This window comes from Salmo salar, chromosome ssa04 (assembly GCF_905237065.1).
Source record: "Salmo salar chromosome ssa04, Ssal_v3.1, whole genome shotgun sequence".
Taxonomy (NCBI): domain Eukaryota; kingdom Metazoa; phylum Chordata; class Actinopteri; order Salmoniformes; family Salmonidae; genus Salmo; species Salmo salar.
This window is the reverse complement of record NC_059445.1, coordinates 57,571,953-57,590,667: the sequence shown is the minus strand read 5'-3', so window position 1 is coordinate 57,590,667 and position 18,715 is coordinate 57,571,953. Positions and strand designations below refer to the sequence as shown.

At 41.3% G+C, this 18,715-nt stretch overlaps 1 protein-coding gene across 3 annotated transcripts in view; it reads left to right on the top strand.

Annotated features, from left to right (window-relative positions):
• The first annotated feature begins 276 nt into the window (after positions 1–276).
• flt2 (Flotillin-2a) overlaps positions 277–18,715 on the top strand; it is a 40,630-nt gene continuing 22,191 nt past the window's right edge. Inside the window, exon 1 of one of the 3 annotated variants that reach the window (XM_014197066.2) lies at positions 277–333. In XM_014197066.2, the coding sequence (XP_014052541.1) occupies positions 312–333 (22 nt within the window). In that variant the 5' untranslated portion in view covers positions 277–311. 3 annotated transcript variants of the gene reach the window in all.

Sequence of the window (18,715 nt, the reverse complement as noted above, 5' to 3'; positions counted from 1 at the left end):
CACTTGTGCTGTGTCTTTGAACATGACCTACTGTAGCCATGTATGTAACGTTAAGCTTTTCGTATATGTAAATGCTAGCTAACTTAGCTACCTTAACTTATATAAAAAATATTTTAAAATCATACATTTTACAGTGTAATAATAATTGAAATATCAAGTCATGGCGTTTCTAGTAGTTATGGAATTCCAGCTCTTCTAGTGTTAAAAGACTCCTTTCGAAACCCCCACTTCTCTTTATATAGTTCATTTCGAAACACCCACCCCTTTTGACACCCCCATTTTTTTTCCTGAAAGATGCGCCACAGAGAACAATGAGACAAAACAAGCGGGAAGGTACGTCAACCAAACACACAGCGCAATGTTTGTCATTTAATATTTAAAACAGAACAATGAGACATTTCAACAGATGTATAAATGTGATGCATCAGCTTGGCGTTTCCACTCACTGCCAAATATGGTAGTGAGAGGAAGCCCAGTGGCCGGCAATGGGAGAAGATTGACCAAAATCCATCTTGTTCATTGTGCTCATTTTTTGTTGTATTTAACTAGGCAAGTCCGTTCAGAACAAATTCTTATTTACAATGACGTCCTACCCCGGCCAAACCCGGACGACGCTGGGCCAATTGTGCACCACCCTATGGGACTCCCAATCACAGCTGGATGTGATACAGCCTGGATGCAAACCAGAGACTGTAGTGATGCCTCTTGCACTGCGATGCAGTGCCTTAAGCCACCGTGCCACTCGGGAGCGATTTATAATCAATGAAACATTTCATTTCAATATAGTTTCCGGTTCCCAAGACTATAATCTGGTATTATTAGAGTGGACTAAGTTTTATAGACTTTACCCTTTGCTAAAGTTTAAAAAAAATTGCGTTGTTTAGGAGTGCAAATGCGAATTTAGTTATTGCACACGCGCACTTCACAGAGTAGGCGTTCCCTAACGGAGATTAGCAAATGTATTCTAGAACACGCAAATAGGATTTCACTAGCTTGTGCTTGGTTCTGCCCATTTAAAACGACAGCCTGTCGTTATCTTGGTTTAATTATACAAATCTTTGGATTGTCATTCTGCAACGCTCAGATATCATATCAGTAGATGGCAGCATAGAGACCCTGAGGGATGACTGCTCTGAGAGATGACGTCGCAGCTGGACCCCTCTTGCATTGAGGTCCGCGGAGGTGAAATCTCCATTTTATGAAATCCCGGGGGACCTCTTCTCTCTTAATGATAGGGGCGGGGCAGTTAACGGCTTCGAAGACGAGATACATGTTACGTTGGGTTTTTATTGTCGGTTGTGATGCAACAGATTTGTAGGCGACAAACGCACTTGGTTTGGGATACGTGTTTTTAAATAACATGGGTAATTGCCACACAGTTGGACCAAATGAGGCCCTTGTGGTTTCAGGTACGTAACGTTAAATTACATATATCTTCAACTTTGGGAATTCTAATTTAACGTTAGCTAACTACTTTCACCTCTTATTTACATAGTGCCACGCACATTGCAGCGTTATTCACAATGGATAACCTCATTTGTCATTAGCTACGAATTCAGATGCTGCTCTCTCTGGCTTTCGATCGTTGGCTATATTTTATTTTGGCTTCCAGCTAACGTTTTTTGTGTTGATTTCAAGATGCCTCACTTCTCCTAACCACCATATGATTGTAAACAACACAACTTTACATCGCATTTATGCTGATATGATTAAGGGATCGTGTTCAACCAAGTCATTGATGCGATTTTCTAGTTTGGGAAATAGGAACGTTGTGATTATGAATGACGGTCTCCGAGTCGTGACGGAAGGGAGTGATAGTGGGGGGATGCCTATTACCGTGTGTCAGGCCCATAAATTCATACCACAAATGTCAGGCCAGATTGCATAATACAGATGAAATTATATTAAATTTGGCCTGGTATGTTATAGCCTCAGTGACTGCAACTAATGGAGTATTACCCATGAAATACAACTCTAAACAAATTATATCTAACATAGGATAACAAGGACATATTAATCAGTTATTAATAGGTTGTAATAACTGTTGGAGAGATATAGCTAGTCTATCATATACTGTAGCCTTCTATTTGCTGAGTGGCGGTATGGGAGAGTGGTTGCAGTGACATGTGAAACCTGAACAAGCCAATGGAATTTGTGGAAGTAGGCATGTGCTCTAGGCTCTCTCATCTATATGAGTTGAGTTAGAGACATTACAGATATAGCATTAGGTATTTTAAGGTCTGCAAACTAGAGCTGGGTATTGCCAGGGACCTCACAATACGATATTACCACGATAGTGAGGTGCTGATACTTGTATCACGAGTCTCACATTCTATATGTATTGCTATTCAATGTTCCAAACATATTACTCACCATATGTCTACTGCAGAGGGACAAGAGAGAGCCATGAGAAAACAACTTTTGATTTTAATCAGTCATGGAATAAAAAGTGCTGAAAACAAATTGGCTCCCTGTTAAAAAAGATGGAGAACAAGCTATGAAGGAAAAATACTGGGGTTTTGGTGCAGATACAGGCAACTACCGCAAACATAATATTGAGAAATTATCAAAACGATAAGAAATTCAAAAATGATATCCTGATTATGTAACCTTATCGACCGGTCCCCCTCCCAGTCTCCCAGCATGACTGGATAACGGCAATTAAATGGAAGCCATGTTGCTACATTTTGTTGTGTGTATGCCTAGAAAGATAACAATGCCATTTCATTTAGGCTATTTCAAGGATAGGCCTCAATTTGCTATTCAAGAGTAACTAAGCTGTGTTTGGGGTAACCCAGGAAATCTTAAGTCTTCTTACAGCCAGGAAGAACTATTGGATATAAGAGCAATGTCAACTTACCAACATTGTGACCAGGAATACGACTTTCCTGAAGCGGATCCTCTGTTTGGACCACCACCCAGGACAATGGATCGGATCCCAGTAGGCGACCCAAAACAATGGCGCCGCAGACGGAGCGGTCTTCTGGTCAGGCTCTGTAGACGGGTACATCGCTCACGAGTATACTACTCGCCAATGTCCAGTCTCTTGACAACAAGGTAGATGAAATTCGAGCAAGGGTTGCCTTCCAGAGACACGTCAGATTGTAACATTCTCTGTTTCACGGAAACATGGCTCACTCGGGATACGTTAAGAGTCGGTACTGCCACCCGGTTTCTTCACGCATTGCGCCGACAGAAACAAACATCTCTCTGGTAAGAAGAAGGGTGGGGGTGTATGCCTTATGATTAACGAGTCGTGGTGTGATCATAACAACATACAGGAACTCAAATCCTTTTGTTCACCTGACCTAGAATTCCTTGATGCCGACCGCATTATCTACCAAGAGAATTCTCTTCGATTATAATCAGCCGTGTATATCCCCCCCAAGCAGACACCTCGACGGCCCTGAAAGAACTTCATTGGACTCTATGTAAACTGGAAACCACATATCCTGAGGCTGCATTTATTGTAGCTGGGGATTTTAACAAAGCTAATCTGAAAACAAGTTCTCCCTAAATTTGATCAGCATATCGAATGCTCGACCCGGGCTGACAGCATTCTGGATCATTGCTACTCTAACTTCCGAAGCATACAAAGCCCTCCCTCGCCCTCCTTTCGGCAAATCTGACCACAACTCCATTTTGTTGCTCCCAGCCTATAGACAGAAACTAAAACGGGAAACGCCCGTGCTCAGGTCTGTTCAACGCTGGGCCGACCAATCTGATTCCACGCTTCAAGATTTCTTTGATCACGTGGACTGGGATAGCCTCAGACAACAACATTGATGTATACGCTGATTCGGTGAGTTTATTAGCAAGTGCATCAGTGATGTTGTACCCATGGTGACTATTAAAACCTTCCCCAACCAAAAACCGTGGATTGATGGCAGCATTCGCTCAAAACTGAAAGTGCGAACCACTGCTTTTAACCTGTTAGGGCTAGGGGGCAGTATTGACACGGCTGGATAAAAAACGTACCCGATTTAATCTGGTTACTACTCCTGCCCAGTAACTAGAATATGCATATAATTATTGGCTTTGGATAGAAAACACCCTAAAGTTTCTAAAACTGTTTGAATGGTGTCTGAGTATAACAGAACTCCTATGGCAGGCCAAAACCTGAGAAGATTTCAAGCAGGAAGTGGCCTGTCTGAGAAGTAGTGTTTCATCTTGGCTCTTTTTATTGAAGACTCAGGATCTGTGCAATAACGTGACACTTCCTACGGCTTCCATAGGGTCTCAGAGCCCGGGAAAAAGTTGAACGATAGAGGCAGGCTCTGGCTGAAACACTATCGCTTTTGGCAAGTGGCCACTCAGAGTACTATGGGCTTAGGCGCGTGCCCGCTTCGACCGAATGCTTTCTTTTCCTTTGTCTGTTTATCTAAACGCAGATTCCCGGTCGGAATATTATCGCTTTTTTTATGAGGAAAATGGCATAAAAATTGATTTTAAACAGCGGTTGACATGCTTCGAAGTACGGTAATGGAATATTTAGAATTCTTTTGTCACGAATTGCGCCATGCTCGCCACCCTTATTTACCCTTTAGGATAGTGTCTAGAACGCACGAACAAAACGCCGCTGTTTGGATATAACGATGGATTATTTTGGACCAAACCAACATTTGTTATTGAAGTAGAAGTCCTGGGAGTGTATTCTGACGAAGACAACAAAGGTAATAACATTTTTCTTATAGTAAATCTGACTTTGATGAGTGCTAAACTTGCTGGGTGTCTAAATAGCTAGCCCTGTGATGCCGGGCTATCTACTGAGAATATTGCAAAATGTGCTATTTTAAAATCGGACATATCGAGTGCATAGAGGAGTTCTGTATCTATAATTGTTATGCTTTTTGTGAACGTTTATCGTGAGTAATTTAGTAAATTCACCGGCAGTGTTCGGTGGGAATGCTAGTCACATGCTAATGTAAAAAGCTGGTTTTTGATATAAATATGAACTTGATTGAACAAAACATGCATGTATTGTATAACATAATGTCCTAGGGTTGTCATCTGAAGATCATCAAAGGTTAGTGCTACATTTAGCTGTGGTTTGGGTTTATGTGACATTATATGCTAGCTTGAAAAATGGGTGTCTGATTATTTCTGGCTGGGTACTCTGCTGACAATCTAATGTTTTGCTTTCGTTGTAAAGCCTTTTTGAAATCGGACAGTGTGGTTAGATTAACGAGAGTCTTATCTTTAAAATGGTGTAAAATAGTCATATTTTAGAGAAATTGAAGTAATATATCTAAGGTATTTGAATAACGCGCCACAGGATTCAACTGGCTGTTGAGTAGGTGGGACGCAAGCGTCCCACCTAGCCCATAGAGGTTAATCATGTCAAGGTGACCAGAAACATGACCGAATATAAACAGTGTAGCTATTCCCTCCGCAAGGCAATCAAACAAGCTAAACGTCAGTATAGAGACAAAGTAGAGTCACAATTCAACGGCTCAGACACGAGACGTATATGGCAGGGTCTACAGTCAATCATGGATTACAAAAAGAAAAACCAGCTCCGTCGCGGACACTGACGTCTTGCTCCCAGACAAACTAAACAACTTCTTTGCTGGCTTTGAGGACAATACAGTGCCACTGACACGGCCCGCTACCAAAACCTGCGGGCTCTCCTTCACAGCAGCCAATGTGAGTAAAACATTTAAACGTGTTAACCCTCGCAAGGCTGCCGGCCCAAGCGGCATCCCTAGTTGCATCCTCAGAGCAGGCGCAGATCAGCCGGCTGGTGTGTTTAATCCCTATCCCAGTCGGCTGGTCCCACATGCTTCAAGAGGGCCACCATTGTTCCTGTTCCCAAGACAACTAAGGTAACAAAGCTAAATGACTATCGCCCCGTAGCACTCACTTCCATCATCAAGAAGGGCTTTGAGAGACTAATCAAGGATCATATCACCTCCACCCTACCTGACACCCTAGACCCACTCCAATAGGCCCACAGACGACGCAATCACACTGCCCTAACCCATCTGGACAAGAAGAATACCTATGTAAGAATGCTGTTAATCAATTACAGCTCAGCATTTAACACCATAGTACCCTCCAAACTCGTCATTAACCTCTCTCGGGTATGTGGGACGAAATCGTCCCACCTAGTCAACAGCCAGTGGAATCGAGTGGCGCGATATTCAAAAACCTTAAATGCTATAACTTCAATTTCTCAAACATATGACTATTTTACACCATTTTAAAGACAAGACTCTCCTTTATCTAACCACATTGTCCGATTTCAAAAAGGCTTTACAACGAAAGCAAAACATTAGATTATGTCAGGAGAGTACCCAGCCAGAAATAATCACACACCCATTTTTCAAGCTAGCATATGTCGCCAAAACCACAGCTAAATGCAGCACTAACCTTTGATCTTCATCAGATGACACTCCTAGGACATTATGTTATACAATACATGCATGTTTTGTTCAATCAAGTTCATATTTATATCAAAAAACAGCTTTTTACATCAGCATGTGACGTTCAGAACTAGCAAACATACCGAAAACTTCTGGTGAATTTACTAAATTACTCACGATAAACGTTCACAAAACAATTATTTTAAGAATTATAGATACAGAACTCCTTTATGCAATCGGTGTCCGATTTTAAAATAGCTTTTCGGCAAAACCACATTTTGCAATATTCTGAGTAGATAGCTCGCCATCACGGGCTAGCTAATTTGACACCCACCAAGTTTGGCGTTCACTAAACTCAGAATTACTATAAGAAAAATTGGATTACCTTTGCTGTTCTTCGTCAGAATGCACTCCCAGGACTTCTACTTCAACCACAAATGTTGTTTTGGTTCAAAATAATCAATAGTTATGTTCAAATATCCTCTGTTTTGTCCGTGCGTTCAGGTCCCTATCCGAACGGTGACGCACGGACGCATGTCGTGACAAAAAAATTAAAAATATTCCATTACCGTACTTCGAAGCATGTCAAGCGCTGTTTAAAAGCAATTTTTATGCGATTTTTCTCGTAAAATAGCGATAATATTCCGACCGGGAGACGTTTTCGTTCAAAGACTGAAAGAAGAAAATGGTGTCTTCACGTGCACGCGCGCACCCGTGTCATTGTTCTCAGATCGACCACTATCCAAATGCGGCACTGTTTTTCAGCCAGGGACTGCAGAGTCATCATTCCCCATTCTGGCGCCTTCTGAGAGCCAATGGGAGCCTTAGAAAATGTCACGTTACAGCAGAGATCCTCTGTTTTCGATAAAGAGGCTATAGAAGGCCAAGAAATGGTCAGAGAGGGCACTTCCTGTATAGAATCTTCTCAGGTTTTGGCCTGCCATACGAGTTCTGTTATACTCACAGACACCATTCAAACAGTTTTAGAAACTTTAGGGTGTTTTCTATCCAAATCAAACAATTATGCATATTCTAGTTTCTGGGCAGGAGTAATAACCAGATTAAATCGGGTACGTTTTTTTTATCCGGACGTGAAAATACTGCCCCCTACCCAAGAGAGGTTAAGCTCAAGACCCTGGGTCTCGACCCCACCCCGTGCAACTGGGTCCTGGAGTTTCTGATGGGCTGTCCCCAGGTGGTGAGGGTAGGAAACATCTCCACCCCGCTGATCCTCAACACTGGGGCCCCACAAGGGTGCGTTCTCAGCCCTCTCCTGTACTCCCTGTTCACCCATGACTGCGTGGCCATGCATGCCTCCAACTCAATCATCAAGTTTGCAGACGACACTACAGTGGTAGGCTTGATTACCAACAATGACGAGACGGCCTACAGGGAGGAGGTGAGGGCCCTCGGAGTGTGGTGTCAGGAAAATAACCTCACACTCAACGTCAACAAAACAAAGGAGATGATCATGGACTTCAGGAAACGGCAGAGGGAGCATCCCCCTATCCACATCGACGGGACAGTAGTGGAGAAGGTGTACATTTAAGTTCCTCGGCGTACACATCACGGACAAACTGAAATGGTCCACCCACACAGACAGCGTGGTGAAGAAGGCGTAACAGCACCTCTTCAACCTCAGGAGGCTAAAGAAATTTGGCTTGTCACCTAAAACCTTGACAAACATTTACAGATGCACAATCGAGAGCATCCTGTCGGGCTGTATCACCACCTGGTACAGCAACTGCTCTGCCCACAGGCTCTCCAGAGGGTAGTGAGGTCTGCACAATGCATCACCGGGGGCAAACTACCTACCCTCCAGGACACCAACACCACCCGATGTCACAGGAGGGCCAAAAAGATCAAAGGACAACAACCACCCGAGCCACTGCCTGTTCACCCCACTATCATCCAGAAGGCGAAGTCAATACAGGTGCATCAAAGCTGGGACCGAGAGACTGAAAAACAGCTATCTCAAGGCCATCAGACTGTTAAATAGCCGGCCTCCACCCAGTACCCTGCCCCGAACGTAGTCACTGTCACTAGCCGGCTACCACCCGGTTTCTCAACCCTGCACCTTAGAGATTGCTGCCTTATGTACATAGACATGGAATCACTGGTCACTTTAATAATGTTTACATACGGTTTTACTCATTTCATGTGTATATACTCCAACATTGCTCATCCTAATATTTATATATTTCTTAATTCTTTTACTTTTAGATGTGTGTATTGTTGTGAATTATTAGATACTACTGCGCTGTTGGACCAAGGAACACAAGCATTTCACTACACCCGCAGTAACATATGCTAAATATGTTGATGTGACCAATAACATTTTATTTGAAACTCTTGTTGATTCAAGAAAATGTTAGGTTATTTACTGTGGTGGTGGTTCATGAAAGTAATGATTCTTTAATTCCCTCTCAGGCCTAAAGTACCTTAGGCAAACTGCATTTCCTTAGATTTGGAAGGGATATTGCACAGTCACCTCCCAGCTAGCACATTTGGTTCCTTGGAAGTTGTGGGAACGTATGTTTTTGGTTTTCCATTGGTTTTGGGAACAAGCCATAAGTTTCCTGACAGGTAAAACTGAGAACTGAAGTGAAAATTTCACCTGTTCTGGGAACGTTAATCTTTAGGTTGCAGGGAGGTTATTTGAACGTTTTACTGTGGTTCCCTGAAAGTTTTCCCATGAGGTTTTATTCATGTTTTCCTTATTGAAAACAATGTTTCAATAAGACTTTTAATAACACTGCTAGCTTAGTTTTGGTTAAAGCTACAATATGTAACTTTTAGGGTTACCTGACCAAATTCACATAGAAATGTGACTTATAGATCTGTCATTCTCATTGAAAGCAAGTCTAAGAATTGGTAGATTTGTTTTCTGTGTGCGCTATTTCTATGCTTCCCTTAAGTTTTGTTTTTGCATATTTTACTTTTGGTTTTGTACACCAGCTGAAAATACAATATTTTTGGTTATGGAAAAGATATTTCACAGCGGTTTTGATGGCATGATGATTCTTTACAGGTGGCAGTAGGTGCTGTTTTAAGATGAGGGAGGACGATTATATATTTTTATGAGCATGGCATTTCTATTACAGCAAATTGGATGACTGTCATTCATATTCCATTCACCCAGCTCAATGTAACAATAGGTTTAGGCTACTACTCGAATTTTCCCTGTATCCATAATGAGATTGCTACAACCTAGCCTATGAATTAAAGTTTACAACGTAGGTGCACTGGTCGAGAGAAATTTAAGTAATCAAGGTGACAGACAGTGACACATTCAATACTGCCTTGCACTCTTGCTTGCATCTAGCTGATCTAGAGTGTAATCATTAGTCCAACAATTTTAAACAAGAGTTTCTATTGGACAAATTCAGATATGTTTATCCCCGTTCCGTTTGCTTCGGTTTAACAGATTCGGCAGAATGAATACACCCCTGATCACACTAAACAGTTTCATAGCAGCCAGATACAAACAGCATGATCACTTTGACCGTTGTAGCTATAAATCCTTCTCACATCTACGCTCTCTCCTCTCACCTTTACCCTTCGCTTGTGGACTTCAGTGCACAACATATCAGCTGTCTGTGACCAGGCGAAAAAATCTTTCCAAGCCAAACCACCATATCATAACCGCTACACACAGCCCTCATCGTTAGCACCATTATTAGCTAAGGTCATATTCAACATAGCTACTAGAACTAACACATTAGTAAACCTGCTACAATCAGGTAGTACAGTGTAGTCAGCAAGCAGTTACACCTGCGGGCCTGGTGCCAATAAATTAATAAAACCAAAAGCTTACCTTGACTTGGAAAAGCTCCAGTTTTGGATACCCACAGCCAGCTAGCTAACATAGCATCCCTCTCTGTTTGAGCCAGGTGTTTGAGTAGGCTAAACTAGCTAGCTACATTCGCTAGCTTGATTGGGTGGACAACTTGTCAGTTCATGCTGCAAGAGCTCGGATAGGTTGGAGGACATCTTCCGGAAGTTGTCATAATTACTGTGTATGTCTATGGAAGGGGGAGAGAACCATGAGCCTCCTAGGTTTTGCATTGTCCTCCCAGTGGAGGACGGAAACTCTGTCCTCAGGCTACACCATGGTGCTACCCTACAAAGCGCTGGAGGCTACTGTAAACCTTCATTGCAAAACAGTTTGTTTTAATCAATTATTTAGTGACGTGAATGTATTTAGTATAATTTTATCTAAAAAGGATCACTTTTAATGTTTCACTACTTTTATTTTTAGGAAATTCACTGAGGATGGTTCTCCCCTTCTCCTCTGAGGAGCCTCCACTGTTCTCTACACTAAACTTGCTTGTTTTGTCACAAACTGAAATTAGGTGAACTACTAGAATTTTAGCAACCAGGGATTGGCGACGAGATTTCTGCATAGTGCATGTTTAACTGTTTTGAACTCCAAGCACAGATGCAACACAAATGAATTTGCTTAGGCATTAATCATGCAAGCATTTTCTTTGTGGCACAGCATCAGTGAGATTCAAGCCTATAATATTCTGTTCTCTATCCATTAGTCCATTGCACCACCAGGATGGAGCTAGCATGCAATGTTATTTTTAACTCATACAAAGCTGTTGACTTGAGTGTATTCAAAAAGACCTCATTTCAAAGGAAACAAGCACGCATTAAGATCTGGTGAGGCCAACTAGTGACACTTAACAAGATAGAGGATAGAACGTTTTGTTCACTCTGAGAACAGAACGTAAATGTTTTTCAAAAACATTCTTAGAACACTATTTGAACATTACTAATGTTGTCTTTTTTTTTATAAATGTTTCTTAATGTTCTAAGAACATGACTTTAAATACAGTGGCTTGCGAAAGTATTTACCCCCTTGGCATTTTTCTTATTTTGTTGCCTTACAACCTAGAATTAAAATTGATTTTTTTTGGGGGGGGGGTTGTATCATTTGAGTTACACAACATGCCTACCACTTTGAAGATGCTAAATATTTTTCGTGAAACAAACAAGAATTAAGACAAAAAAACAGAACTTGAGCGTGCAAAGTCAATACTTTGTAGAGACACCTTTGGCAGCAATTACAGCTGCAGGTCTATTGGGATATGTCTATAAGCTTGGCACATCTAGCCACTGGGATTTTTACCCATTCTTCAAGGCAAAACTGCTCCAGCTGCTTCAAGTTGGATGGGTTCTGCTTGTGTGCAGTAATCTGTCATATCACAGATTCTCATTTGGATTGAAGTCTGGGCTTTGACTAGGCCATTCCAAGACATTTAAATGTTTCCATATTGTGCCGTATTCTTTCCATTTTTTAAATAATGGATTTAATGGTTTTCTGTAGGATGTTCAAAGTTTTGGATATGTTTTTATAACCCAACCCTGATCTGTACTTCTCCACAACTTTGTCCCTGACCTTTTTGTAGAGCTCCTTGGTCTTCATAGTGCCGCTTGCTTGGTGGTGCCCCTTGTTTAGTGGTGTTGCAGACTCTGGGGCCTTTCAGAACAGGCGTGTGTGTATATATACTGAGATCATGTGACACAGATTGCACACAGGTGGACTTTATTTAACTAATTATGTGACTTCTGAAGGTAATTGGTTGCACCAAATCTTATTTAGGGGCTTTATAGCAAAGTGGTGAATATATATGTACGCACCACTTTATCTTTTTTTTTTAAACAAGTTCTTTTTCCATTTGACTTCACCAATTTGCACTATTTTGTGTATGTCCATTACATGAAATCCCAATAAAAATCTATTTAAATTACAGGTTGTAATGCAACAAAGTAGGAAAAATGCCAAGGGCGGTGAATACTTTTGCAAGGCACTGTAGAACCATGAGGAAATTTGTAGGAAATGTTATGCTGAATTATTGAAATTCACACAGGAGAACATAGTTCAGAGTACGTTAAGAAAACAATTTGAGAACATTCCCAATGTCAAAGGAAACGTTCCGTTAAAGTAATGAAATGGCAATAAATTATGAATTTGCTCCATCTGAAAGGCAGCTATGGATTCTAAACAATGAAGGAAATGGCCAAATAATCCCATTGATATGAGCGCTGTCCTATTAGTTTATTCACTCTTAATCATATATCTCATATCATAGCCTTTGAAGCCGACAACCAGGGTTGGAAATTCAATTTTGTCATTGGCGGGTAAGAAAGTATATTTCACCAACCACGTGGCGGGTGGTCACACAGAGTATTTGGGAGCAGTTTTGTTTTTATCCGAAGCCCACATGTAGAAGTTGGTCGAATTGACAAGAAAGGCTACTAAGTATGACTTTGTACTTGTGTTTCTTGGCCAGTTACATTGTTTTGTTCACATGCTATGTTTTTTCATGTTAGTTTGAGTTTGCTGAAGAGGTTGCAGTCAGAGATTATTCTCATCACAGACAATAGAGTTCCGGAGTTACCACGGTAATGGCCCGTCCCTTAAAGGGCCAGCTGAACATTGTCTCACCTAATCATTGTGCTTGATTGAGCATGGATCACTCCCAAAAATGTTTATTAATTAACTTTTAGCCATTGTTCTCCTAGATTTATTTGTGTGCTTCTACGTTTATACTTAAAACATGAACTCCTTGTAAAAAATGTCAGCGTAGAGCCCAAATCTGTCACTCAGCATTTTGTGGCAGGGCAGGAACTTTGTTGATTCTTGATGTTCAGTTGTAGAACTGTTTATCTGTTGTTATTATTGGATCTAAATGATTTATTTTAACATGCAATTGTTAAAAGACGCAGGTCACAAAAATGAAATTACACAATATACCCCATTTACTTCTTACTAGTAATTCATTTATTGATTTTTAAACAAAGCATGTTCATTAGTACTTTTGTTGTGAGTTTAAGTAATTATGGAGAAAAAAAAATGTTTTGGCTGATAAAAAATGTCATGGCTGGTAGATTTTTTTAAATCTACTGTACCTGCCACAATGGCTGGCGGACTAAAGTTAATTTCCCACCCTGCCGACAACTAGTACCAGTAAGACCCATTTGATAACTGCCATATGTTACCACAATTGTGTTTTCCAAAACTTTATTTCTGATTTTAGTGAGCTAACTTTCCTGTACTAGAAATGTCACCAACACCATCAATTGTGGTTTGTTGGTGGTGTAGCCTTCTGTATGTGGAGCAACTGTAGAAGTGAAAGTGTCAGGGGAAGTTTTTAGAGACAATGTTTTAGTTTGTGGTCTACAGGAGGCTTGTTGTGACAGACAAAGTATTTACACAAGGCCTAAAGCTAAGGCTGTGACATCATGGAATTTTGGATGACGGTTATTGGCATGCCGTTCGCAAGCGTGGTGAAACTGAGAAGACACTGTCTGCCCTTTTGAGTTTTGAAACTCATGTTAGGATATGTCAGTTATCCCGTGAGAGCTTTTGTGCCAAACCCACTAAGGCGTTTCAGATGCCAAGCTTATGGTCATATTGCAGCAGTGTGTTGGAGGGAGATTGTGAGAAGTGTGCAGAGGGCATGGCACAAAGGAATTTGTAGTATCGGTGGAAAAAAACTGTCAATTGTGGGGGTGCCAAAATTGCTGTGGATCAGAAGTGCCTGGTGCGAGAGACAGGTTGAGGTTGCCAGGGTCAGAGTAGAACAGAAGGTGTAATTTGCTGAGGCAGTGAAGAGAGTAGAGGATGATGATTCAAGGGTAGACCTAGGCCAATACAGAGTGATACAAATTTGTGCTTCAGTAAGGTTGGTTTCTTAGCATTCAATGCCATGGTTATCAACTGTAACGCAGAAAGGGTACGTAAATCACAGAAAATAGACATTGTGGTGGCAGCTGCAGAGAAGTACTTGGGTGTACAAGGTTTTACTGCAGAAGATTTACAAGGTGTGTTGAACGGAAGAGTCCTGTCCTCCCAGGCTGTCAGTTAGGGTCAAAGTAGTGGAATGGGGTGTTTAAAAAAAAATTGTAGAATGTAGGTGTAGGGTTAGTTAATGGTGCAATTGTATTTAGATAGGACTTCCCAACTTTAAATCTTCGTCATACGTCTAATTATTCTTCTTCCGCACACAACACCTCTTATACCGTTTAAGCTAGAAACGGCATTCAAACTTTATAACGTGTAAACCAGGGGTCTCCAACAGAGATCTTCTTCTACTTCTCTGCTATTCAAATCTGAAATAATCACAGAATCATCTGGTACAATCAAACATTACAGCTGTTTAAGTAACAGCATCAACTTTTGACCACTTTACGAACAAGTTAGACAAAAGGTTAGCAAGTATGACATTTTTGTCTACTTCTCTGCTATTTAAATTTGGCAACGTAACAAAAATATCCACTACGGCTCTAAGGATACAGTTATTTTATTAACTGCATTAACACATTTTCCCAACTTTCTACGAACTGTCGCCATTTTGACCAGTCTCCCAATAAGTCAGACTCCAGAGATTTGAGACTGGGACAGAGGTTCACCTTCCAGCAGGACAATGACCCTAAGCATACTGCTAAAGCAACACTTGAGTGGTTTAAGGGGAAACATTTAAATGTCTTGGAATGGCCTAGTCAAAGCCCAGTCCTCAATCCAATTGAGAATCTGTGGTATGACTTAAATATTTCTGTACACCAGCGGAACCCATCCAACTTGAAGGAGCTGGAGCAGTTTTGCCTTAATTAATGGGCAAAAATCCCAGTGGCTAGATGTGCCAAGCTTATAGACATATCCCAAGAGACGTACACATGTAATTACTGTAAAAGGTGGCTCTTCAAAGTATTGACTTTGGGGGGGTGAATAGATATGCACGCTCAAGTTTTCTGTTTTTTGTCTTATTTCTTGTTTGTTACACACAAAAATATGTTGCATCTTCAAAGTGATAGGCATGTTGTGTAAATCAAATGACACAAACCCCCGTAAAGTCTATTTTAATTCCAGGTTGTAATGCATCAAAATAGGAAAAATGCCAACGGGGTTGAATACTTTCGCAAGCCACTGTAGATTGCTTGCCCAATATATATATTTTTTTAAACTATATATTGTCTTTTTTTTTTTTTTTTACTGTAACCATTTAACATGTGCATAAATGAACATGGGTTTGAATGAGAACTATAGGAATACAGAGGTAGCAATTGAAAATGGTCCTGCTCCTTGGTCCTTTAAGCTACAAGACCAACTTTAAAACATTCAGGCTATCAAATTGTTAATTTTTTTAATAAACAATAACTAAATACATTTGAGAACATTTGCATAAAATAACCAACAGTAATTCTTGAACCTTTCAAGCGAGATACAGCAAACCAATTTTCAAATGTTCAGGCTATCCTAACTTTTCATCTACCTACTTTTTCAACTGTAACCAGTCATCACATTACAACTGCAGACACTACCACTACTATAACGTTTTTCAAAACCATACATACAGTTGAAGTCGGAAGTTTACATACACTTAGGTTGAAGCCATTAAAACTCGTTTTTCAACCATTCCGCAAATTTCTTGTCAACGAACTATAGTTTTGGCAAGTCGGTTAGGACATCTACTTTGTGCATGACACAAGTCATTTTTCCAACAATTGTTTACAGAGAGATTATTTCACTTATAATTCACTGTATCACAATTCCAGTGAGTCAGAAGTTTACATACACTAAGTTGACTATGCCTTTAAACAGCTTGGAAAATTCCAGAAAATTATGTCAAGCTTCTGATAGGCTAATTGACATCATTTGAGTCAATTGGAGGTGTACCTGTGGATGTATTTCGAGGCCTACCTTCAAACTCAGTGCCTCTTTGCTTGACATCATGGGAAAATCTAAAGAAATCAGCCAAGACCTCAGAAAAAATATTGTAGACCTCCACAAGTCTGGTTCATCTTTGGGAGCAATTTCCAAACGCCTGAATGTACCACGTTCATCTGTACAAACAATAGTACGCAAGTATAAACACCATGGGACCATGCAGCCGTCAAACTGCTCAGGAAGGAGATGCATTCTGTCTCCTAGAGATGAACGTACTTTGGTGTGAAAAGTGCAAATCAATCCCAGAACAACAGCAAAGGACCTTGTGAAGATGCTGGAGGAAACGGGTACAAAAGTATCTATATCCACAGTAAAACAAGTCCTACATCGACATAACCGGAAAGGCCACTCAGCAAGGAACAAGCTACAGCTCCAAAACCGCCATAAAAAAGCCAGATTACGGTTTGCAACTGCATATGGGAACAAAGGTTGTACTTTTTGGACAAATGTCCTCTGGTCTGATAGAACTGTTTGGCTATAATGACCATTGTTATGTGTGGAGGAAAAAGGGGGAGGCTTGCAAGCCCAAGAACACCATCCCAACCGTGAAGCACGGGGGTGGCAGCATCATGTTATGTGGGGGTGCTTTGCTGCAGGAGGGACTGGTGCACTTCACAAAATGGATGGCATCATGAAGGACAATTATGTGGATATATTGAAGCAACATCTCAAGACATCAGTCAGGAAGTTAAAGCTTGGTCGCAAATGGTTCTTCCAAATGGACAATGACCCCAAGCATACTTCCAAAGTTGTGGCAAAATGGCTTAAGGACAACAAAGGCAAGGTATTGGAGTGGCCATCACAAAGCTCTGACCTCAATCCTATAGAAAATTTGTGGGCAGAACTGAAAGTGTGTGCGAGCAAGGAGGCCAACCAACCTGACTCAGTTACACCAGCTCTGTCAGGAGGAATGGGCCCGATTTCACCCAATTTATTTACACTGTCTGTCCTTTTGAGTTTATGGGAAGCTTGTGGAAGGCTACCCAAAATGTTTGACCCTAGTTAAACAATTTAAAGGCAATGCTACCAAATACTAATTGAGTGTATGTAAACGTCTGACTCACTGGAAATGTGATGAAAGAAATAAAAGCTGAAATAAATCATTCTCTCTACTATTATTCTGACATTTCACATTCTTAAAGTAAAGTGGTGATCCCAACTGACCTAGAACAGGGACTTTTTACAAGGATTAAATGTCAGGAATTGTGAAACTGAGTGTAATTGTCTTTGGCTAAGGTGTATGTAAACTTCCGACTTCAACTGTACTTTAAAACTGCTTTGCTTTAAATCACTGTTCACTGACCAAGATCACTTTTGAGTCAAAATGCAAGCTAAGATTTTTAATCATGACTTAAACAACGTAAGCCTATGCAACATTAACCAGTTCAATACAGTTCTGTAGCAATGAGGTTTAGGCTAAAGGCCCAATACATTATCAAATCAAATTTTATTTGTCACATGCGCCGAATACAAGAAGTGTAGACCTTACTGTGAAATGCATACTTTCAAGCCCTTAACCAACATTTCAGTTCAAGAAGAGTTAAGAAAATAATTACCAAATAAACTAAAGTAAAAAATAATACAAAAGTAACACAATAAAAGAACAGTAACGAAGCTATATACAGGGGGTACCGGTACCAAGTCAGTGTGTGGGGGTACAGGTTAGTTGAGGTAATTTGTACATGTAGGTAGGGTTGAAATGACTATGCATAGATAATAAACAGCGAGTAGCAGCAGTGTACAAAGCCAATGGTGTGGGGGGTGGGGTGGGGGGGGCAGGCAATGTAAATAGTCCGGTGGCCATTTGATTAATTGTTCAGCAGTCTTATGGCTTGGGGGTAGAAGCTGTTAAGGAGCCTTTTGGTCCTAGACATGGCGCTCCGGTACTGCTTGCAGTGCGGTAGCAGAGAAAACAGTCTATGACTTGGATGACTGGAGTCTCTGACAATTTGATGGGCTTTCCTCTGACACGCCTATTATAGGTCATGGATGGCAGGAAGCTTGGCCCCAGTGATGTACTGGGCTGTTCGCACTACCCTCTGTAGCGCCTTATGGTCAGATGCCGTGCAGTTGTCATACCAGGCGGTGATGCAACCGGTCAGGATGCTCCCGATGGTGCAGCTGTAGAACTTTTGGAGGATCTGGGACCTATGCCAAATCTTTTCAGTCTCCTGAGGGGGAAAAGGTTTTGTCGTGCCCTCTTCACGACTGCCTTGGTGTGTTTGGACCATGATAGTTTGTTGGTGATGTGAACACCAAGGAACTTAACCCTCGACCCGTTCCACTACAGCCCCGTAAATGTTAATGGGGGCCTGTTCGGCCCGCCTTCTCCTGTAGTCCGTGATCATCTCCTTTGTCTTGCTCACATTGAGGAAGAGGTTGTGTTGTCCTCGCACCACACTGCCAGTTCTCTGACCTCCTCCATGTAGGCTGTCTCATCGTTGTCGGTGATCAGGCCTACCACTGTTGTGTCGTCAGCAAACTTAATGATGGTGTTGGAGTCGTGTTTGGCCACGCAGTCGTGGGTGAACAAGGAGTACAGGAGGGGACTAAGTACACACCCCTGAGGGGCCCCAGTGTTGAGGATCAGCGTGGCAGACGTGTTGTTGCC